Genomic DNA, 24,442 nt, shown 5'->3' on the forward strand with positions numbered 1-24,442 from the left:
GAATAACCTGTAACAAACCTGTAATAACCTTGTAATAAATATAATAGTGCAGATGTCTCTTAGATACACTGATTTTATTTCCTTTGGATAGTAGTGAAATTGTTGTACTATTTTTAATTTTTTGAGGAAACGTCATACTTCACAATGGCTGTACTAATTTACATTCCCAGCAACAGTGCACAAGGTTCCCTTACTCTAACATCCTCTCTAACACGGCTATTTTCTATTTGTTTGATAATAGTTATTTCGACAGAGATGGAGTAATACTTCACTGTGGTTTTTAATTTGTATTTGCTTGATGTCTAGTAATGTTGAACGCTTTCTCATATATCTGTTGGCAATTTGTACATCTTCTGAGAAATGTCTACTCAGAATCTTTGTCTTCTTAATCAGGTTATTTGTTATCTTACTATTGAGTTGAGTTCCTTAGAGATTTGGGGTATTTATGCCTTATCAAATGTATGATTTGTAAATATCTTCTCCCATTCCATAAGTAAAGAGTCTATATTTTAAAGCAGAAAATAAGTCTAGGAACAGGTATTATGCAATAACAAGTTAGGCCACCACATTGGACACCTGCATGCAAGATCAGAGTGCCCATTTGAGTTCTAGTACCTCTACTCCTGGTCCAGTTTCCTGCTAATGCATGCTTGGACTCCTGCCACCCAAATGGGAGATGGAGTTCCTGGCTCTTGGCTTCAGCTTGGCCCCTCTCTGGCTGTTACAGGCATTTGAGAAGTAAATCAAAAACAGAAAATTTCTTTCTCTCTCTCTCTCTCTCTCTCTCTCTCTCCCTCCCTCCCTCCCTCCCTGCCTCCCTCCCCCTTTGTCTGCCTTTTCAGCAGATCAAAAATAAACTTTAAAAAAAGGTATAAACTTTAGGATTTATTAAAAAGGAATTTTAAAAACTTCAAATATATTTTTCCTCTCCAGAGTATACAGCTTGAACTAACAAAATGACTTCCAGCTTCACACCTCATGTATATAGACAGTAACTAGTCCACGCTAACAGACTATGAGTAAAAAGGCCAAGGAAGTTTCACAGGCAACACCTCCTCACCCTTTTCTTGCCTCTTCCCCATGCTGAGTAAACAACTCCAAGGCTGGAGGGGGAGACAAACCAGAGAAACTAGGTACCCAAAATCCTGAATCACTCACATGGAAGGAAACCACTTAACAAAATGATCTACTAATGCACAAAAAGTTTTCAGAGATTTACTTCTTTATTTAAAAGGCAGAGTGACACAGAAAGAGGAGAGAGAGAGAGGTATCTTCCATCCTCTGGCTCACTCCCTAAATAGCCACAAGTCCAGAGCCCAGAACTACATCTGAGTCTCCCATGTGAGTGTCAGAGATTCAAATACTTGGGCCATCATCTGCTACCTTCCCAGGATGCATTAGCAGGAGGCTAGATCGGAAGTGGAGCAGCTGGGAAGCTCAAACCAGCATGCAATATGGGATGCCAGTACTGCAAGCAGAAATTTAACATACTGCAACATAACAACAGACCCCTAATACACAAATTTTTAAAATTTCATTGAGAGGTCAGTGCAGTGGGACAGCAGATGAAAGCCACGGCCTACAGCACCAACATTCCATATGGACACTAGTTCAAGTCTCAGCTATTGCACTTCCAATCCAGCTCCCTGCTAATAGCCTGGGAAAGCAGTGGAGAATGGTCCAAGTCCTTGGGCCCCTGTACCCACATGGGAGACCTAGAAGAAATTTCTAGCTCCTGGCTTCAGCCTGGTCCAACCCAGTTCGTTGCAGTCATTTGGGGAATGAACCAGCAGATGGAAGTCTCTCTATCTCTCCTACTCTAATTCTGCCTTTCAAATACATAAATAAATCTTTTTAAATTTTTTTCATTTTGATTAGTCAATGAAATTCTGAACTTCAATAAGCTTCTGAAGAAGTTTTATGCAGACACATGACATGACTTTTTAAAAAGATCACTCTATATGTTATATTGAAAATACTGTGTAAAGAGGCAAAAACAGAAGCAGAGAAACTAGTTAAAATGTTGCAGTAATCTGGGGAAGAGATGGCAGTATTTTGAATTACGGTGACAACAGTGATGATAGTTGTCATATTCTGGAAATATTTTATAGGTAAAGCCCATAAGATTTCCTGATTGATGCAGAGTGTGAGGGGAAAAAAAGTCCTGGAAAACCTTGGAAACTAGAAGAAAGGAGCTCCTGTCAACTAAAAAATGGGAAGAACTGAGTGAATTATGTTGGGGTTTGGTTGGGTGGGGTCAGGCAGGTAAGATATTAGAAGATCTGCTTTACACACAATGAAAATGTCAAATGGGTAGCTAAACTCTACATGAATCCAATATTTAAGAAGTAGGTCTGAACTAGAAATATGTACTGTAAAATTTACAAGATGTCAACATATAAACCACTGATGGGAAATAGAGAAGAATTTCAAGAACTGATCCTTTGTGTATTCCTGTGGTACAAAGTTGGAGAGAAAAGAATCTAAAATGGGAGAGAAAAAGAAATGACCAGTGATGTGGGGAGAAAACCAAGAGGGTGAGTATCCTGGAAACCAAGTAAAGAAAATCTATCAAGAAAGAGTACGTGGCCGGCGCCTTGGCTCAATAGGCTAATCCTCCACCTGTGGCGCCGGCACACCGGGTTCTAGTCCCAGTCAGAGCACCGGATTCTGTCCCGGTTGCCCCTCTTCCAGGCCAGCTCTCTGCTGTGGCCCGGGAGTGCAGTGGAGGATGGCCCAAGTGCTTGGGCCCTGCACCCGCATGGGAGACCAGGAGAAGCACCTGGCTCCTGGCTTCAGATCAGTGTGGTGCGCCAGCCGCAGCGGCCATTGGGGGATGAACCAATGAAAAAGGAAGACCTTTCTCTCTGTCTCTTTCTCTCACTGTCCACTCTGCCTGTGCAAAAAAAGAGAGTACGTGATGCGACTGGTATGTGGCTCAGCGTCAACCTGCTGAGCCTCCCATATCAGAGCACTGGCTGCTCTGCTTCTGATCTAGCTCCTAGCAAATGGCCTGGGAAAGCAGCAGAAGATGGCCCAAGTGCATGGTCCTGTGCCACCCATGTGGGAGACTAGGATGTAGTTTCTGGCTCCTGGCTTTAGCTGGGCCCAGTCCTGGCCACTGCAGCCACTTGGGGAGTGAACCAGTGGATGGAAGATTTCTTTCTCTCTCTCTGTCAATCTGCCTTTCAAGTAAACAACTCTTTTATAAGAGAGAGAGAGAGAGAGAGAGAAAGTAAAGAATTATGCCCAGTTTTGCTGAGGTCAAGTAAGGTGAAGACTTTAAGACTGAACATAGGACTTGGGGAAGTTAGTGGCGACTTTGGCAATAAAGGAACGAGAACAGACAATTTTTTAGAATTCTTCTACAAAGAGGAGCAAAAATATAGAAAGAGTCAAACAGTACTGTTGAATTTTTTAGTTGGAAGAAATAATATCATGTTCATATGCTAATGAGAATAATACAGCAGAAAGGTGGGAAATGATGGCTGTAGAGAATGGGGGAAAGCATGCAGAACCACGTGTTTAAGGAAGAGGGGGGATGGAATCAGGTGCACAAGAAGTGACCCGATAGGAACACTGACAATCTATGATTAATAGGCAGAAAGTTTAACAAGTACAGGTACTGACAGGCAGCTAGATAACGAGGTAAGCAATAGTGAATGATGATTATGAAATCCATCAGTAAGTACATCCTTCCAAAGCAGTCTTTCTGGAGAGCAATATATATTCATTATCATTTCAATCTCTGTAAGTGCCAAATAGCTACTAGAAGGCTTAAGAGAATGGCAGACAGACATCTTGGAATTATCCTAATCAAGGTCAACTACTTCAGGTTACCACTGCATGGCACCAAATATCCTATTCAGGACTCACAAGTAAGGTACAAATTAGCAATTCTAGAATAAATGCATTCCTATTAACCCAAAGTCCTGTGAACAGTAGTTACCCAATGTTTTTCAAATGATTTCAAAAGTAGAGAAATCTACCAATCTCTGGAACATTTTGCAGGTATACTTGCATAGTTTCAGGTACTTACGAAAAGAACCAAATTCCAAAGAGCAGACTCATCCTTGACCCTTGTTTTTAGTTCTTCTGTTGAACAGGTTTTAGGAACATAACAAATAACATTCTTACCAATGGAGATGACTACATAATCCACTCTGAATTATGTTCCTTATTTTAAAAACTGTATCTTCATGCAGTCATACCGTTATACAGTGCTGTAAAAAGCACTTGGTCAAGAAAAAATTAAAATAGGTCCTATATAAAATAAGATTATAAAGTACATAATTCTAATGTGTATGTAAGCAAAGCAGCTTTCACTGCAGTGTTCCATCAGTCAACATCAGCAAGAGGTGTACTCTTGAGCGTCCACAAGAACTGCATTTCATAAGCACAAACTCTAAGAGGTACAGTTCTGAGTTCCAGCTAAACAGTTTTCACTTTGACTTCTTATCCTTTTCTATTTCTCATTAGAAAATTAAGTATACATTTTAATGAAGTTTCTTCAGCATAACTTTCCTAAGAAACTTTTTTATAATTAATCTGCTTGTCTCCTAAATTTAACTCACAAGCTTCATGCTGTAGTATTATTAGAAACAAACAGAAAACACACTCCATTAAATATGAAACACACATAGGTTGTTTATCTACTATTGTAAAAGCTTGGGACCAGAAATGTTTTGGGTTTTGAATATTTCAGATTTTGAAGTATCTGCACATACATAATGAAACAAAGGCATGGGACCCATGTCTAAACAAGAAATTTATTTACATTTCATAAATGTCTATACACATGCACTTTGATAATTCCATACATTATTTTTAGTGAGCCTGCACTTTAACTGAGACCAACCACATGAAGTCAGAGTAGAATCTTCTACTTGTGGCATCATGGCAGTGCTCAAAAACACTTGATTTGAAGCATTCTGGATTTCAGATTTCAGATTAAGGATTCTCAACCTGTACTAGAAATCTGTGATTCTTACCAATGAGGAGATCATATACTCCTCTGCAAATCTGATGAGAGCTATGCACATAATTTCAGGAAATTCACGTATGATTTGAAGAGAGTGTGTGTGTGTGTGTGTGTGTGCATACATCCCTGAGATTTACAGAATCTCAGATTAGTGGAAAAGAGGAGTCCAAATTGTTCAAAGAACATAATAAAAGCATATGATTAAAAAAAGAATTGTTAACACACAGTGGGGGAAAATATATTATTTACAATACAGTATTATAGTGGCTATAGTGGCTACTCACTGATAGAAGTTAATAGTAAATAAATCTCCATAAACATGGGAGTAGTTTAAAAAGCTAAATATAGGGGCAGGCATTTAGCATAGCAGTTAAGAGGCCTGCATTTCACATCAGAGCGCCTGAGTTCCAATCAGCTAACCTCAGCTTCCTGCAATGCAGACCTGGGAGGCAGCAGTGATGGCTCAAGTGATTGGGTTCCTGCCGCCCATGCGGGAGACCTGGATTGTGTTCCTGGATTCTAGTTTTGGCCTAGCTCAATCCTGGCCATTGAAGGCATTTGGGGAATGAAAAAAAACAAAAAACAAACTAACAAAAAGCTAGCTGTACAAATTAAACTGTAATATTACTATAATATCATACAAAAAATGTACATCATCTTGCTTTAGGAAAGTCTTAAGAAAAATACCTGCTTAACCTGATAGATTTGATTTTGTAAATTTTAAAATTGCTATATGAGCAGACATACCATAAAGAGACAAATAACAGAAAATAAGATATATGAAAAAAAGTATTACTAATTCTAACACTAAAAACAACTACAATTATAAACTGCTTAACAAAAAACAGACAAATTAAAATGAGCTAGAAAGTAAAAGAGAAATAAACAACTAGAAATTGGGGAATTTTAAATTAATTTAACATACTGTTTCACAGCCTTTTCAGACTGGCAAAATTAAAGTGGATAGTTTCCACTCCTTTGGTGTATGCACTGGCAACATAGACTACTGTAGCCTTTGGTAAAGAATTTTGGAAACTAAGAGATTTCAAAATTTACTAAGATATAAAATACATATATCCCTTGTCCCAGAAATTCCACATAATTTATCCCAGTAAAAAAATAACATCAACACACAGGAAATAAAGCAGACATATAGGGATGTTTCCTGTAACACCACAAAAAGGAGGGAGGAGGAGACAAACTGTCCAGTACTGGCATAATGGTTTATGATATTTGCATATTTCAGAACATTACACATGTATCAGACTAAGTCAAATTCACACACACTAATCCAGAAGGATGGCTCTGATATTTTAGATGAAAAAATTAAAAAAACCAAGGTGTAATGTAATATACATTCCATTCTCCCTTATCTGTTTAAAATATAAAATTATATTATGTGATATTAGGTCTTTCAAGAATTATTTATAGACTCAATTTATATAGACCTAATTTCCCATATGGTCAATGAATACAGCTTAATTTTGAAGACATCTAATGCTCCACAATAGGTTTCATGATCAAAATGCTCTCAAATCAAGGTGCTTTATAAACTTTATAACTGTATAAAAATTATAAACTCTCATAATAAAGGCAATATAAACTTTTGGCATCTTCTACTGCAGAATAAAAACTACTTTAAGAGCAAATGTTTAACAGTTCTTTTGGGGCGGGCCGGCGTAGTGGGTAAAGCCACCGCCTACAGTGCCAGCATCCCATATGGGTGCCAGTGTGAGTCCTGGCTGTTCCACTTCCGATCCAGCTCTCTGCTATGGCCTGGGAAAGCAGCAGAGGATGGCCAGAGTCCTTGGGCCCCCGCACCTTCCTGGGAAACCTGGAAGAAGCTCCAGGCTCCTGGCTTCAGAGGGGCCCAGCTCCAGCCGTTGTAGCCATTTGGGGAGCGAGCCAGCAGATAGAAGACTCTGTCTCCTCTGCCTCTGCCTTTCAAATAAATAAAATAAATCTTTAAAAAAAAAAGTTCTTTTGATGTCAAAATACAAATGATTTTCAATGTTGCAATTTTACACTCATAGAAATCAACCAGAGATTTTTCTTTTCCTCTAGTGGAAATAAGCTATCTATTTCAGTGGTTTTATCGGGTAATATAATTATATTCATTAAAATATAAACAGGGGGCAGACATTACACTAAACCAATTTCTTTTTGTCTGAAATTGAATTTCCTTAGAATGATATTCATTCTTAGCAATAAAGGCAATTAAACATTGATATTACAATTTAAAAATTCTATTCAAATAGCTAAATCTTAGTGTAATGTCAATATGAAGTCTCAAGCAGCTGGGTGTAATTAAAGGAGCACTTGACTTGGAATCAAACATACCTGGATTCCAATGCTGGCTCTGCCAATAGTGATGTGGTCTTAGACAAGTTCTATAACCACTGAGCCTGTTCCTGCAACTGCAAAAATAGCTTTCTATAGTGTTCTAGAAAGATAAATAGGTGCATCATAGATGAAAAACACCTAGGATAGAGTCTGATTGTCAAAATAAGCCACCTGCGTTTCTTTCCTAAGAGGTCAGACTACCAACTGGCAATCTCTCTCTTATCATTCCTTGCCTTTTCCAAGACTTTAAAAAGAAAATCAAATGACTGCTAATAGAAACAAAGTTATACATTTTTACTTGCCATGCTTTTGCATTTCCAGATGAAAATACTTCCAGTTTCATACTTGAGGTATTAATTTCCTTGAATTAGTTTTGAGATTCATTTTAACATATATTTATTATTTCTAATGGAATTATTTATTCTAATGCACTCTATTTCTGATGGAATTTCCTTGTTTGCAAAAAATTTACAAGAAAGCATAGTATGTTCTACCTGTGGCATTCTACAGCTTAAAATAACTGTAAAAAAAAAAAAAAAAGCTCAGGTTGTATCTATGGAAACCCCTTCAAGTGTTACAGAAAAAAACTTAGATGATTAAAATAAAAAATGTAAACAATGCTAACCCCACCATGATGTTCTGGAGAAATTAACCCCAGAGAATTCCAAATAGCAATACAATAAACAACAGGTACAAATTTTAATACAACTTCCAACTTCCTCTATGAGGAATCATTTTTTTCTGTAAAGCTGGATCATTAATGTGACCAGAACATGATTCTGAATGCTGATGAATGGATTCAAATGAAAAGAAAAAGTATACTGGACAACCTTTACTATTTAAGTGAACATTTTCCCATCTTACAAGGCACAGTAACAAAATTAGAGTAAATAAACTGTATATCTTTTCAAATTTTTGCCCCAGCATTAGTAAGGATTAGTATCTCTTTTGATCTTCCCTCAAACATAGTTGCACTTCAATCATATTTATTAGATACTCTTTGATACACTGCTCTTCAAAATTTCAAGACAATTGCAAAGTCTCTGGAAACAGCTAGCTATAGCTACTGCGTACAAAACTGCAATTATTCCCTAAAAATTAAACAGCACAGCAGCACTTAGTTGTTTCCCAAAGTTACTCTTTAGTCTAAATAATATCGCTGAAGGGATTTGTTTGCTTGTTTCTCACAACGTATCTAGAAGGGTGCCGAGGTGCAAGTGCATGCAATCCCTTACCTTGCACTGTCTTTCCAGATTCAAATGACAGCCTCTTGAGCTGATTTAAGTGCCATGTGCATTTTTAACTCAAAATTGGTCACTGTCATTCTCTGACTATTCGCTCTCCACACCGAGCCCTTCCAAATGCCAGTTCCATACTAAATCGAAAGAATCTATTATCTATGCTTTTTTCTGTCCTTTCACAACTTCACACGTCAACTTTTTGCACTTCAGACTCCTTCGCCCATTAAAGCACTGTTAACTCTTCAAGGTACTTAAATGTTTACCGTGTAACCTTACTTTCCAATAGTAAACCTCACTACACAGTTCCCCTTCGGCATTCCCTCTTCTACATTCACTACATCAACGCTGCCGCGAAGCAACATACGTGCACATCCCTGTTCTGGAGCCCACATGAACCAGTTCAGCGCCACTAAAACGGATCGCAGTCCCCGGACCCTCGTTCAGAACTGCCCTGAAGCTCTTCCCTCGCTAGCCTGCCCTACCTGGCCAGCCTACCTCGACCGCCTGTGGGGAGGTCCCTCGCTCCCCCGGGACCGGAGTGCAACTCACGGCAGCTTGTTTCCCTGACTGCCCCCTCCCCATCATTACCGGCGCCTCCTTCCATTGCTGCGCACCAATATTCCTGCACGACCACCGGTCCTCCCCCATCCTCCAAAAGAAGCTGTGCCCGAGTTCCCATACACGAAACTGGAATACCCCTCTCCGACACTGCCGAGGCGCTCTGCCCGAGCAAGGCTGAGCGTGGCCACCTCTTCCCTCTGAGTTGGGGCTTCTCTCGCCCTCTCTCCGGAATGCCTACTCGGGGGCAGCCCTGGGGCTCCGCGAAGCCCAGCCCTGCAACCTCTGCCCCGTGACCTCGCGAGTCCAGCACGCCACTCAAGCTCAAGTCACCCCATTCTAGGAGCTTGTGTTCTCTTGGAAACCTCTCCCAGCCCGCGAACCAGACCCCGGGCTGCACGAACGCCCACTTGCTCGGGCTGCAGTGCCCCCCGGCCCAGCCCCGTCCACAGCACTCAGCGCGGAGCGGCTCTGCTCCTCACCTAGCTTCGACAGGGACTCCTCCAGCTTCTGGATCTGGTTCTCCAAGAAGAGCATCGCCACCGCGAAGGCCACCACCGCCAGCAGCTGCAACTTGGGCGGCATCATAATCCTGAGGAGCCCCATGAAACCCGCTGCTCGGGATCAAGACATACCGCGGAGGGCGGGGAGCGGCGCCCCAGAGGCGAGGGAAACGCCGGGAGGAGCCCACCGAGCCGGCAGCCAGGCAAGGAGAGCGCGACAGCCAGAGCACCACCGCAGCGACCCCCCTTCTCGCCTCTCCGGTCCCCCCGCCCCCAGGCGCCAGCACTAGCGCCGCCGGTGCCCGCTTCTCGTCAGCCGACTCAACGGCCGCCCCCTCCAAAAGCCCGCGCAGCAAACCCTGCGCGAAGCGGCTGCCGGGCTCTCGCCTCCCTCCACAGCCTCAATCCCCGACCTCCGCGCCCGCCTGCCTGCCCGCCTCCCTCTCTTCCTTCCTTCCCTCCCTCCCTCCTTCGCTCGCGGCCGCGCGCTCCTACACCAGCGCTGCGGCTGCGGCTGCGCCGCCCTCGGCCCCGCCCCCGCCCAGTCCCCTCCCATCCCCCTCCGCCACCACGCGCACGCATCCACGTACGCTGCTCGGCAACCAGAGGCCCCACCCCGTCCTCCTGCGCGGTTGTGCTTATTGGTCCGAAGAGTCCCTGCTCTTGGCCCTCGGTTCGATTTACGGTTGGCTTCCTCCGCCACAGGGCTCAATCAAGGCCGCATTCGATTGGGTAAACTTGGGGACGGAGGCAGGGCTTAAACTGGAGAAGGCGGGGCCTCCTGGCTGCCTGACGAAATGTCGTGAATGAAAGGATCCCGGGGAAGCACAGAAGTGGGGAGTTTAGAAAAGTGCCTGATTTGGGTAATCCAAAGCACCCGGCGACTGTCTTGATATTTGATCACCTTTAAGTTTTCATATACCCCGAGTTAACACGCGTCCCTTCAGAACAAGAGTTTCGGTGGCAACGGCCTTTAGCGGGCTGTCACGGATCAGGCTGTAGTGTGGACGCCCCAGCTGAGGGGTCCTCTGGGCAGCCCGAGACAGAGCCGAGAGGGTAACGATGGCGACTGGGGCTGGTGGAGGGCTGGGCCCGGCGTTTGGGCTACGGTTGCTGTTGGCCACCGTGCTTCAAGCGGTGAGTGTGGATCTCCTCCGTGGCTGCTCCGGGGCGGGTGGGAAGGATTGCAGAGAAGGAGGAGGAACATTCGAGCCTGTTTGGGATCCACGCTGGAAAAGGACGGGAGATGGGGTTTCCTCAGTGACTGCTGCTGCCGGAATGCGACGTGGCTTAATTCCTTGGTTGATGCTTGCTTGTCCTTCCTCGCTTTGATTTTGCTAGCCGCGTCTTCTGATTTCAGACCGTCTTGGGGGCTTCTCTTAACTCTAGCTGAAACAATCTGAATCACACTGCGGGGAGGGGAAGCAGTAAGGCTTAGGAAGAAGTGAAGACTTTTCAAGCAACAAAAACGCTAGGGAGTATCCTTATGATGGAGCTCCCCTGAGAGGAAAGCCCTCAAGTGTTCGCTCCTGGCTAACGATTTCTGTTTTTTTTTTTTTTTTTTTTTTTTTTAAACTCTCTCGAGCAGTAATCCCGTTTAAAATCTGGCAGTTTTATTTCGTTTTTTCCTATTACCAAAATAGATGAGTTCTTAATCTTGGAAAGGAGAAGTCCTGATTTTGATTTATTTTCATGCACGAAACAAGTAAATCTTGGTTAACTCCTCATAGTTTGCAATGTATGTTGCTATATGAAGGATAAAATTTTACTGGCGGGAGCTTTTACGTTTGTTAGCTCGTCTTAATTCGTCAAGTGTTCTCCATTAAGCCTGCTGAAAAGTTTTCTCCTGGGAGATCTGGTTTAACTGATGTATCCCAGATGTGGGTGGAGTTAAGGACTGTACATAGGCCTCTATAAACATCTCTGCTTTTCTTTCATCAAGGAATGTGAAACTATCCTGCCTTTTTACTTTTGTTACCCAGCCCCAACTTCTGTAATTAACATTCCAGTCCAGTACTCCATTTTTTAGACTTTTTGATGCTTTAGAAATTACTGGAACACCCCTGCCTGAACTCCTGTTAGGTCATTTGAGTTCATCACCACCACCATGGGAGACAAAAGGAGTAACATTTCAGGTTGCCCTCTCCTAATTTTCCTATCTCATAACTTTCACTTGTTTGTGGCTATGTAACCTCCCAAAACTTAGTGACTTAAGTCAGTGGTCATTCTGTCAAGTCCTCTGTTGATTTCATCTGGGCTCCCTTATGCACTGTGCCCTGGAAAAGTCCAAAGATACCCCATTCATAGTTCGAGCTGTCAGCTGGGGAGACTTGGATCTCATCCATGTGACCTCTCATCCTCCAGTAGGCTAGAACAGCTTCTCTTCGTGGCAGTGCTCCGAAAAGCAAAAGCTGATGGTCAGCACTGTGGCACTGCCAGTTAAGCTGCCACTTGCGATGCTGACACACCCCTTAGAGTCCTAGCTGCTCTGCTTCTGATTCAGCTTCCTGCCCAATGCACCTGGGAGGGTAGCAGAACACGGCCCATGTACTTGGGCCCGTGCCACCCAGATGGGAGACTGGGATGGAGTGCCTGGCTCCTGGCTTCAGTCTGGCCCAGACCTGGTTGTTGCAGCCATTTGGGGAGTAAACCAGCAAATGGAAGGTCAGTCTCTTTCTCTTCTCTTCTCTTCTGCTTTTCAAAAGACGCTTCAAAAAGTTAATGGGAAAATGAAATTAAAAGATGTTTATTTTGATGCAGAGAATTTTGAAACTCATGCATGGCTTTTTCATAATATGCATTTTCCATGAACTTTTTAAAGTACCCTCTTCTATCTCTTCTGCCAAATATTTGTCAAAGCAAATATTTGTCTTTCAAAACAGACCCACCCATATTTCAAGGGTAGGGAAAGTTACTTTGCAAAGAATTGTGTATATCAAAAGAGGAAGAATTTATGGCCATTAACCAGTGTACCCGAGTGACTATGCACAGAATCCAAGCCAGAACTTAGGTGTCATCAGGTGTCATCTGATTCCTTCCTTTCTTTACATATTTCTTGTCCAGGCAGTTACCAAATCTGATTTATTTTGCTTGCTTAATATCTCTCAGATCCCTCATTCAGGCCACCAACATCTCTCTCCTTAGAAACAACAGCCTCCTGATTCATCCTTTGAATTATCTCTGTCTATAGTCAGAATCTAAATGGTTGGCTTTGCCAGCTTCCCGATTGAGCAAGCCAGAAATTTATCATTTAGGTTCTTTTTCCTCCCACTCTCTGAATTCAGTTAGTCATTAAGCCCTTCAAAATCTCCAGGCCAGACCACTTAATTCTGTTTCCATAGATAGTACTTAAATTCAAACCACCATCAGGGCTTACCTGGAATTACCACAACAACTTCCCTTCACTGATTTCCAGTCTCTGCAATGCATCTGGAGTTTTATCTTGTTTTGTTTTTTAATCTAGTTGAAGGGCAGAGAGACAGATACAGAGGCCCTCCATCCTCTGGTTCACTCTATAAATGCCCACAACAGCCAGGGTGAGGCTGAGTCAGGCCAAACCCCAGGAGCCAGAAACTCAATCTGGGTCTCCCACAAGGGTGGCAGGGACTCAAATTATTGAGCCATCACCTGTTGCCTCCCAGAAAGCTGAAGTGGAGCTAGGACTTGAACCCACAAAACTAGTACAGGATGTGGGCATCCCAAGTGACTGCACCAAACATCCACCCCCACCCCGTGTAATCCTAACATACAAATCTACCAAGCCTAAAACTTCAACAGCTCCCTGTTTTTATGGTAAAAATCCATCCTTTTAACATTTCTTTAACAAAGCACTTGTTTGTCTATCCCGGCTTATTTCCCAGTAGTTATCTCTAGTGATAAAGGGGAAAAAAATGAAATGGAGAATTAGGGCCATTTGTTTTAGTTTATTTCTTACACTTCTTCTTCCTCACCAGGCTTTTGAACTTGTTGCTCCCATTACCTAGAAGCTGCTTCCCAGCTTCCCATACTCTCCTCAACTCACATCAAAATCATGATTATCTTATACTTCCGCTCTAACCCTCCAGGTTCTCAGCTGAGAAATCGTTTCCTCCAGAAAGTCTTCCTATACCTGAACTCTGTTAGGAGTCTTTCAGTGTGCTTCAGTCGTGATCAGTTGTTCTCCTGGGTTCTTTTCAGGGTTTTCTAATTTCTTTTATTATTATTATTTATTTTTTAAGGAATACAAATTTCATAAGTACAACTTTAGGAATATAGTTATTCTTCCCACCATACCTGCCCTCCCACCCCTCCACTTCCTCTCTCTCCCCGTGCCCCGTCCCATTTTCCATTAAGATTCATTTTCAATTAACTTTGTACACAGAAGACCAATTCTATACTAAGTAAAGATTTCAACTATTTGCGCACACACACACACACACAAAAGAAAAAACTTTAAGAACTAGTTTTACAGTTAACTCTCAAAATACAACTCATTGAGGACAGAGATCCTGCATGGGGAGTTAGTGCACAGTGACTCCTGTTGTTAATGTAACAATTAACACTCTTAGGTCTCCCACTTAGTTAACTGGACCCGCACCTGGAAGGACTACTTCACTGTTCACTGTTCTGTTCACATTTTTATCTGTAGTGACATGCATATAGAGTAATAGGCATACAAGTGAAAAATTTGATGAATGAATTAGAGACTCTGTGAGTGAATGTTTGACAATGTGAAATATGAAACCTTATCAATTTTCTATTCCAGTTAGCTTTATAGAACTGTTCCCAGTGACAATCCCAACTGGAGACATGTATGAGAATTGTTGGGTGAGGGCAGGTTAGGGCTTCAACTTTGCCTTAAATCTGATTCAAACATTTCCTAATAACTGTACAGTTTGAGCTAGGAAGTCCGCCTAGACAGAAAACTTAAAAGGCCAGCAATCAACCTAACCATTGTTTTTTGTGAATGTGACCCTTAAAAGGTAAAGCAGTCTAATTTTCAGAGTAAGCCATCAAATAAAACCCTGAATTTTTAATCACAGCCACACTATTCTACTTAAATGTTTGCAGACAGCCATCCTACACAGCCTCACTCTCTCTCTCTCATACTCTGCCTGTTGAATTCATACTCATGATAGCGTATACTATAATTTAAGGAAGTCCATATTCTAGTTTTAACAGTAATAACTGACTAATTTGCTAAGGCAAATTCATTTGTCCTCCGTTGCCTTGTTTCCTTCTTTATGATGTAAGGTATTTAGTTATGCAAAGCCTAACTCAGTTCCATTTTCAGATTTGGAAAGTCAGATGAAATTTCTCCCTTGTATATTCTATCATAATTTATACTGTAATAGACCCATCCACAGTCTAATCCAAGGTAGCTCTTTGTGTACTTGTGTCCCTTCACTCCTTCTGCCCCCTTGCCAGTTAGAATGTAGCCAAAGGAGATACAGGGACCATTTTTTCTTTTCTTTTTTCCTATCATGCCTCACATGTAGGAGGGGCCTTCAAAATGTTTGTGGAAAAATGCATATTATAAATATAGATTTCAAAATGTGTTGCCTCAAAATAAACTCATCTAATAATTCCATCTGCTTTTGAAGTGCCACCCTCAGTATTTGTTCATTTGAATCCCTCTGAGGTATAAGTGGCCTCCCGGTTCCCTTGCATTCCATGCTGCCAGAGTCCTCAGGATATCTGCATTTAGTATAGAGTGGTGATGAACTCCCACTTCCAAAAATACAGAAATGACTCGGAAAAGAGAAAAAATGTTCTAGACAATTCATATGGAACTACATTAACTTCTGTAAGGTTTCTTTCTTTTCTGTCTCTTTATTCTGTAATAACCAGTGTTTTTAAGAAGGCAGCAAAAATGGGGTATGGAGTATTCTTTGAAAACTGGTAAGAAATTAGAAAAACTGCATTTGGCAAACCAAGGGAAAAACCACCAAATAGAGTAAGAAGTTAGCAAGAATGAAAATTAACCAACTCTTTAGAAACTGACATATGAATAAAAAGGGTGAAAGAATAATTTTAATTTCTTGACACGGTAAGGTTGAGATACTGCTGTAGATAGAGGATAAAACTATTATCAGACTTAACTTGTGTTTTGTTAATTCACATCTCTGAGTCTCTAGACAAGTGAAGTTTTTATCACGATTCCTCTGAATAGCTGTAATTTCCAGTTAATGGCAATACACAGTTATCAACATTTCAGTGAAGTGACAACTGGGAGGATATAAAGTGACTTAATCTGAAAATACATTCTGAATATACTTAAGCATTAGAAAAATGGTATTTTAGTATGGCCTAAGGGAGCTGTTTCTTAAAGCTCCCCAGAACTGAGTGATGTCCAGTCCTTCATTCAGGTCATACATAATATTTCCATTCAGAAAGGTACTGTACTGAAAAGTAGTGTAGATTAATTATGTATCACTGATGCTTAGACCACCATTCCATACCCCATTATTCATAGGTTAACATCTCAATGGATTTTTTGATTGATGAGTCATACAATTATAATTATTAGCGTTTTCATCACTTTATTTTTACTTTTTTATTTATATAAAGGGAACAAATGTCATGTATTTCATATACACAGTTTTAAGAGCATTATCATACTTCCCATCATCCCTCCTCCTCCTCTTATTTTTCTTTTAATTTACAATGACATACTTTCAGTTTATTTATAATCACAAACTTGGCCTCCTAGTAAATACAGATCTCAACACGTAATAAGTAGAAATACCACTGTTCCTCAAGAGTATAGACAAGGGCTATAAACAATGATCAAATCTCAGAATGTCAGTTTTGCTTATATACATTACAGTTCTTTTGTTTTTGGCATATAGAAAAAAGTATAACGTGGATGTTGTGAAATAAAAGTAGTCAATAATTTTGGTTAGGAATTGTTTTACTGCATTTTCTTTTCCTATACCAGAATACCTGAGTCTCAGTAATTATAAAGCTGGGACTCAAACCAATGCCCATATAGGATGCCAGCACTGCAGGCCGGGGCTTTAACATACTGCACCATAGTGCCGGCCCATCATGTTGTCTTCCTTATTCTTTTTTTTTATTTATTTATTTTTAAATATTGTTCCCACTTTTGCAGAAAGTGGTCTTTTTTTTTTTTTTTTAATTTGACAGATAGAGTTAGAGACAGAGAGAAAGGTCTTCCTTCCGTTGGTTCACCCCCCAAATGGCTGCTACTGCCGGAGCTACGCCGATCTGAAGCCAGGAGCCAGGTGCTTCTTCCTAGTCTCCCCATGCGGGTGCAGGGGCCCAAGGACTTGAGCCATCCTCCTCTGCCTTCCTGAGCCACAGCAGAGAGCTGGACTGGAAGAGGAGCAACCGGGACTAGAACCAGGCACCCATATGGGATGCCAGCGCCGCAAGTGGAGGATTAACCAAGTGAGCCACGGCGCCAGCCCTGTCTTCTTTATTCTTTCTTAAAATACTGCATTTATTTTTAGGCACGTGGAGGTACTTCTTTTTTTTTTTTTCCCTGTGATGGCTTTTATCTTTGGATTATGCCTCTGTGTATTAGTGGAGTGTCTGCTCTTTCAGTTAATACTGTGAGGTATGTGGTGGGTGTGGCCAGGGAGCTCTGTTCAGTGCTACAGGGTGAGGGGGGTGTCCAAAGTGACACCCAAATGGGGTGTGGTAAATCTCTTTTTTTGTTTTTAATCAGAGGGAAGGTTTGTTCTGCTCACCTCCTCTCCTCCTAGGAGATCAGTGCCTGGGCGCTAGCCCCATTGGGTACAGTAATCATCTGCACTGCCGCAAGAACCACGTAAAGGATCCCTACAGTCCTCAGTGTGAGCATAGATCCCGCAGCAATGACCCTTACCAGGAAATCAGGGAGCCCCAACCCTGTAGAGCTGCCCAAAGACCCAGCCACACCCTCCCACGCAGCCACAGTGTTTTCACAGTCCTGGCACACAAGGCTCCCACAGTCACAAGCACCCAGCTCCCTGTCAATTCTCCCAACCAGACTCAAGTGTCTCCTCTGGGCTGGTTGCTGGGGACACAGACACAAGCTGGCGCAGTTGTTACGTATGTCCAGAATACCACCCACTCACTCCCAGCTAGTTACAGGACACCGGTGCCAGGTGATCAGGAGAGAGAAACATGGCCCCTTTGTTTTTTCCCTCTAGGTTAGCAGGTACACTCTCTGCCACAGGTCTCCAAGCCAGACTCCTGCCAGGCTCTTCCCGCAGCTTTATTGCCAGTGGCTTGGGCTTCTGCAGTCTGGTCTCACCTCACCCTCCAAAGCTGGTGCTGAGGCTCTTGGCTGCTGGGGTCTTGAGTTGTGCATGTCTTAATGTCTATATACCCTCTGTGTAGATCCACAGTGTCCCTCTAATTTGCATAGAGTTTCCTCTGCAGTTTTCTCCCTCTTTCCTGAGATTGCACTCTCTCCACACTTTGTTTTTTTTTTTTTTGTTTGTTTTTGTTTTTTTTGACAGGCAGAGTGGACAGTGAGAGAGACAGAGACAGAAAGGTCTTCTTTTTCCGTTGGTTCACCCTCCAATGGCCGCCGCGGCTAGCGCGCTGCGGCTGGCGCACCGCGCTAATCTGAAGCCAGGAGCCAGGTGCTTATTCTGGTCTCCCGTGGGTTGCAGGGCCCAAGGACTTGGGCCATCCTCCACTGCCTTCCCGGGCCACAGCAGAGAGCTGGCCTGGAAGAGGGGCAACCAGGACAAAATCCGGTGACCAAACTGGGACTAGAACCCCGGGTGCCGGCGCTGCAGGCGGAGGATTAGCCTATTGAGCCGCGGCGCCAGCCTCTGTCCACACTTTAACTTTCTTCCCCTGGAATAGAGCAATAAGCTCCCTCCCTAATCCACCATCTTGGTGCCTTTCTTGGAACTCATTAATACTAGAAAAATAAAACAATGAGAAAGAATGGAGAAAGATAAATGGCTACCCCAATCAGGACCCTTTCTTTGGAGTCTTTCTCTTTCTTACAAGTGTGGCTAATATTTCAAAATTTAATATTTTGCCTTAATATGCAAATTTAAATCCTGTTTACTTTTTGGAAATCAAAAGATGGCAGGCATAATTTTATAATTTTGAACTCTTTTATATTACTTAGCTTTTGGTATTTATCTGTAAAGTGCTTTAAAAATGTTCTGATATCCTTATATTCAAAGCCTTGAGTTTATACAACCAATGTCAGAACAACTACAAAAAAATTAGTTCTCTCAGGAAACTTAAGGTCCCCGTATCTCTCACTTGCCTACTTGTCCATCTCTAGTATGATTACAGCATTAACATAGGTTTTATAGTTTTTGAGTGTGTTTTCACAGTGATTGGTGAGAATAATACAGATATTTCTTAAATAACCACTGTATACCAGACCAGTTTCCAGATGCTTTCTATACATTTTCTCCTTTAATCCTCAGAACTGTGAAATAAGTGATGACTTTTCTGTGTTCAGAATTTCAAAAGTAAAGTTTCACTATGCCAATAGTCAAGTCAAGATTTTTTAAAACTTTGATATACATGGTTTGCAAATTCATGCCACCTAGCATTAGGTGCTTATAAGTGCTAGAATAAAACCAAATAGTACACTTGCATGATTTTTGGCTATGGTAATAGTTTCTTAGACTTCTTAGCAGTTCACAGTTTTCAAAGTGAATTCGCTTTTATTGTATAGTTACTATAGTTGCAAAAAAAAATTACCCTAAAATTTATGATGTAAAATAATTGTTCGTTGGGCTTTCCGGTTCTTTGGTTCAGTAATTCTGACAGGGAGTAGCAGGGATGGCTTGTCTGTTCTGCGGTGTCCCAGACCACAGCAAGAAGACTGGGGCCTGAAATCTGAAGGGTTTTTACTTGCAGGTCTGGTAGTTGATGCTGGTTGTCAGCTGTGGGTCTCAGTTGCTCTGTACATGGACTTTCCATGTTGTCTCCAGTGTAAACTTCTTTATAGTTTTGTGGCTAAGTTCCAACGTTGATGTTCCCAAAGAGAGAGTGTGTACACGCTAGTTCTGCCCAGGCAGAAGCTGTTTCCCTTTTATGACCTACTCTAAGAATGACATTTTTTTACACTCCATTGATCTGAAGAGTCACAGCCTCTGCCCAGATTTAAGGTGAGGGAACCAAACTCCCACTTCTTAGTGGAGCACTGCCAGTCACACTGTAAGAACATTTGGGATGCTCTGTGTATATTGATGCAGCCATCTTTGGCAAATATAACCTAACACATTGTTGCATTTCATTTTCAAATTAACCTGTGAAATAAATCAAGCAAATGACTTTATTAATGGGGAATTTTCCCAAAGTACTAGGATGGCAACAAATGTCTTAAACCAGAGGAATCAACTGCACAAACTTAGGTCCCTCCCACTAGGCTGGGATGTTTGATCTATTTTCAAGATTGTATACATTCTACATTATTGCAGAGATGGGGTAAAACATGTATGAATATCAAATTAGAGTGTTAACTAGTAAGACCAATGGGATGATCAGCATTTTGGGTGAATATGCTAGCGTTTCTCCTATCTTGGGAAAATGCCACTGGATTTTAGTCTGTTCCATCAATTTAGAAGAGGGTTAACAAACTACAGCTGGTGGACCAAATCCAGCCAACTCTGTTTTTGTAAATAAAGTTTGATTGGAACACAGGCACACTCATTCATTTATGTAATGTCTGTGACTGCTGTTGTCCTGCAATAGCTGAATTGAGTGGTTGTAACAAAAACCACATTGCCATCAAAGTCTAACATAATTACCATCTTGCTCTTCACATAAAGTTTGCAGCCCTTCAGTCCAGAAGGTAAGCCAAGTCAGATGGTTCGCAATCAAATCATCTGAAGTTTCCCCAACTTGAGGCCATGGTTTTGACCAATTGATTTGTTCAACAAACATGTAAGAACTAACACAATTGCTAGGAAAACAAAGAAACAACTTAATATTTACCCTCAAAAGAGCTCATGGTATTGTTGGAGAGGTAGACAGTCCTAGATTTACATGATACAGAATCATGAGTGATACTGTTTCACTGCTGTGCACATGTTTGTTTTCCAGAGAAGAAAAGTGCTGTGGGTTAAGATTGAGATGTGCTTTTTTCAAGGAAGGCTTCCTAAATGACTGATTTTGATCAGATTCTTGTGAATATGTAGGAATTAACAAGGTGACAAAGTATAAAAAGGTATTATACATAAGGAAGAATAGCAGCAATGGTGTTGGAGTGAGAGGTTTTTGTGTGTGTGTGTTTTTTTGTTTTTTTTTTTGACAGGCAGAGTGGACAGTGAGAGAGACAGAGAGATTGCCGTTGGTTCACCCTCCAATGGCCGCCGCGGCCGGCGTACTGCGGCTGGCGCACCACGCTGATCCGATGGCAGGAGCCAGGAGCCAGGTGCTTTTCCTGGTCTCCCATGGGGTGCAGGGCCCAAGCACTTGGGCCATCCTCCACTGCACTCCCGGGCCACAGCAGAGAGCTGGCCTGGAAGAGGGGCAACCGGGACAGAATCCAGCGCCCTGACCGGGACTAGAACCCGGTGTGCCAGCGCCGCAAGGCGGAGGATTAGCCTAGTGAGCTGTGGCGCCTGCCTGGAGTGAGAGTTTTATAACTTAAAGGTGTTTTAGGAATTCATTTTAACTAGAAAGTATAATAGAATTGGAGATATCTCATTAGATATGTATGGCATTTAAGCCACTAAGACAGGAAAGATGTGAGAGCTCTTAAAGAGACAGAATTGTGAAAATAGGATAATCGGTTGGTTGAAAATGGTGAAGGGTATGAAGTACAGGACATACTACCTGGCTGGGTAACTAGGTGGTCAGGGAAGTGATGTCATTTTACTAAGATACTGAATATATTAAGGAGAGTAAATTTAAGGAGAAAAGTTTCACTCTTGGAGATTTTGAATTTGCGATGCATATGAAATGAGACATCAAGTGGGCTCTTTGGAAGTTTGATAGTCAAGAAAGAAATAGAGAGTTTTCAAGAAAGGGATATTGAAAGCCATAGATAAAGATGTGATCGACAACCAAAAATATACAACGTGAAGAGAGCCAAAAACAGAACTAAGGCAGGTGTTTTGGTACAGCAGATTGAACTGCCCCTTAAAACACCCACATCCCATATTGGAGTGCTAGTTAAAGTTGGCTTGAGTCTCTGCTACTTGGCATTGCCAATCCAGCTTCCTGCCACTGTGCCTGGGAGGCAATAGATGACTTGGGTTCCTGTTTCCAACATGGGAATCCAGATGAAGGTCCTGGCTGAGTCCTGGTTATCTGGAGAGTGAACCAGTAATTGGAAGTTTCTCTCCCCACCCCACCCCTTCCCTTCTTCTCTCTGTACTATGCTTTACTAGGTTGTAGCTAGCTAGGTGTTCTGGAGCGCTATTGCAGCCAGGTGAAGATAGATTATGTTAATTTATTGCATATTTCTCTGTTTTAAAAAAGCTAAAAGATAATATTTTTGGATGTTTTCACTATAAAGAAATGTTAAATGCTTGAAAAGATAAATGTATTTTATTTACCTTGATTGGACATTACACAATGTATACATGTAATGAAACATCAGATAGTACCACACAGATATATGTAATTTTTATGTCTGCTAAATATATTTAAATTAAAAAAGTTTTAAAACAGAGCTGTGGGAGATAAAAGCATTTAAGAGACACTTTGGAAACAGAGAATGAACAGGGCAATTGAAGCAGAACAGTTTTGAATGCCTTCGCATTTGGTGATTTTTAGAAAAGTTAGTGGAGTGATAGGATCAGAAACCAGGCTTTAGTAACAGTTCAGAAGTGACAGTGTGAGACTAGCGCCAGGCCAATGTAAGTATATATAAAAGACCAAGCTGTCCATGAACCTGCTGGACATGAACATCATGCAGAGTGGACTGAACTGGAAAATTAAGAAACAACTAGAAAAGCAAGAAAAGAAAATCATGAGTGAAGAGCACAGATATTTGCCAGAGCTTAAAGAGAATGAATTCCTAATAGAAAAAGCAGAGGTTCTTGTTATGAGAAGATCTTCTCTATGGAAAGATGTCATTCAGAGGATTCCTGAGGTTGAGAGATTAACATGGTAGATGAATATTAAGAACAGAACAAGAGAGAGGGTTTGGCACAGCAGTTAATAAGATGCTGCCCAGGACATCTGCATCCCATAACAAAGTGCCTGGGTTGGAGTCACAGCCCTGCTCTCAATTCCAGCTTCCTGATAATGCACACCCTGGGAGGCAGCAGGTGATGGCTCAAGTAGCTGGGTCTCTGTCACCCACACGGGAGACTCAGATGGGGTTCCCAGCTCCTGACTTCAACCTGGCTCAGTCCCAGCTGTTGCAGGTTTTTGAGGAATGAGCCAGCCACTGGGAGCTCTCACTCTCTGATATGAGACTTTGCCAAAAAGAGAGACTGCCAATTATGAAAAAGATGAAAATAGAGACAAAACCAGTTAAAGCACAGAAGATGTTCTTAAAGATTAAAATGGATACTTTAAAAAAAAAAAAGAAGAAGAAATGATAGAATGTGGGGAGGATATTTATAACCACAGGGTTTGACTATGCTGAAGGATTGAGGTATTGATGAAATGAAATCTGTGGAGATCAGAAAAGATAGGATCCAAAGCACAGGTGACAGATGGAAATATACCACATTTACTGAAGCATGAAAGAACAGTGGGTAAGGTGAAAACTAGTCATTGTTTTTTAAATATTTATTTGAAAGGCAGAGCAACAAAGAGGGAAAGACAGAGATCTCCCATCTGCTGGTTCACCCCCAGATCACAACAGCCAGGTTTGGGCCAGACTGAAGTCAACATGGTCTCCCACATGAGTGGCAGGGGCCCAAGTGCTTGGACCATATTCTGCTGCTTCTCCAGGAACATTAGCAGGAAGCTGGATCAGAAGTGGAAGAGCTGAAACTTAAACCAGTGTTCCAGTGTGGGAACCTGGCATCACAAGTGGAAGTTGAACCCACGGTACCACAACACTGACCATGAGAACTAATATTTTTGAAAACTAACTTCTTTTGTCCGTCAGTCTGATTGGATACTTGATATAGCTCATTTTACTTAATCCTTATAACAGTCTATCTTATGTAGAAAGTATTGCTGGTTACCATATAAGTGAGATTAAAATCTCGATAGGATAGTTTGCCTAGGGTCACACAGCTTTTAAGTGGTGGACCTTTCATCTAAAACCAAAAGTTTGAACTCTGTACTCTTGTCTTTCTGCACCCCATCGCCTTTCCTACCCTCCCCTAGTTGGATGTGACCGCAGGTAAGTCAGTTAATGTTATTCCAGGGACTCAAATGAACAAGTGCTAAGTTCTTGAAATGATAATTATTTTTTATATACGGAAATTCTTTTTATAAATAACTATTGAATGTTTAATAAAAGATGTATATATTATAAAAATTATTTATCTCTTTTTCATTAACTCATATTTTAGCTAAGCTGAAAGATGTCAGAATTTTAAGTAAAAAGTTTGGGGGGGAAGTGGAAGAATCCAGAGACTTCTATAACATTACAGAGTCTGTCTCCAAATGAACCATTTCAGTAACTCATATCCATTATCAACCCCATTTTCTCTTCTTTTTATGTTTTATTTCCCAATTTTTTATTTCCAGGTGTCTGCTTTTGGGGCAGAGTTTTCATCGGAGGCATGCAGAGAGTTAGGCTTCTCTAGCAACTTGCTCTGCAGCTCTTGTGATCTCCTTGGACAGTTCAACCTGCTTCAGCTGGATCCTGATTGCAGAGGATGCTGCCAGGAAGAAGCACAATTTGAAACCAAAAAGGTATCATTTTCTGTGTCTCTTCCATGGGATGGTTTAGTTGAAGTCATGTAAAATATAAATTGCTTAACCAG

At 41.7% G+C, this 24,442-nt stretch overlaps 2 protein-coding genes across 5 annotated transcripts in view; one reads left to right on the plus strand and one right to left on the minus strand.

Annotated features, from left to right (window-relative positions):
- The window catches only part of HS2ST1 (heparan sulfate 2-O-sulfotransferase 1), a 206,127-nt gene extending 195,772 nt beyond the window's left edge, over nt 1–10,355 (minus strand). For 2 of the 4 annotated variants that reach the window (XM_008264941.5, XM_089337103.1), the window contains exon 1: nt 9,606–10,147. In XM_008264941.5, the coding sequence (XP_008263163.1) occupies nt 9,606–9,729 (124 nt within the window). In that variant the 5' untranslated portion in view covers nt 9,730–10,147. Of the gene's footprint in view, nt 1–9,605; nt 10,154–10,216 lie in introns of those variants that run through there. The other 2 variants (XM_089337102.1, XM_002715521.6) reach the window with 2 other exon arrangements.
- Nucleotides 10,356–10,664: 309 nt separating this feature from the next.
- Nucleotides 10,665–24,442, plus strand: part of SELENOF (selenoprotein F) — a 48,392-nt gene continuing 34,614 nt past the window's right edge. Inside the window, 2 exon segments of the mRNA NM_001256960.2 lie at nt 10,665–10,763; nt 24,204–24,371. Of these exon segments, the coding sequence (NP_001243889.1) occupies nt 10,689–10,763; nt 24,204–24,371 (243 nt within the window). The 5' untranslated portion in view covers nt 10,665–10,688.

Source organism: Oryctolagus cuniculus, chromosome 7 (assembly GCF_051225735.1).
Source record: "Oryctolagus cuniculus isolate XC-2025 breed Fujian yellow rabbit chromosome 7, ASM5122573v1, whole genome shotgun sequence".
In the NCBI taxonomy this organism is placed as follows: domain Eukaryota; kingdom Metazoa; phylum Chordata; class Mammalia; order Lagomorpha; family Leporidae; genus Oryctolagus; species Oryctolagus cuniculus.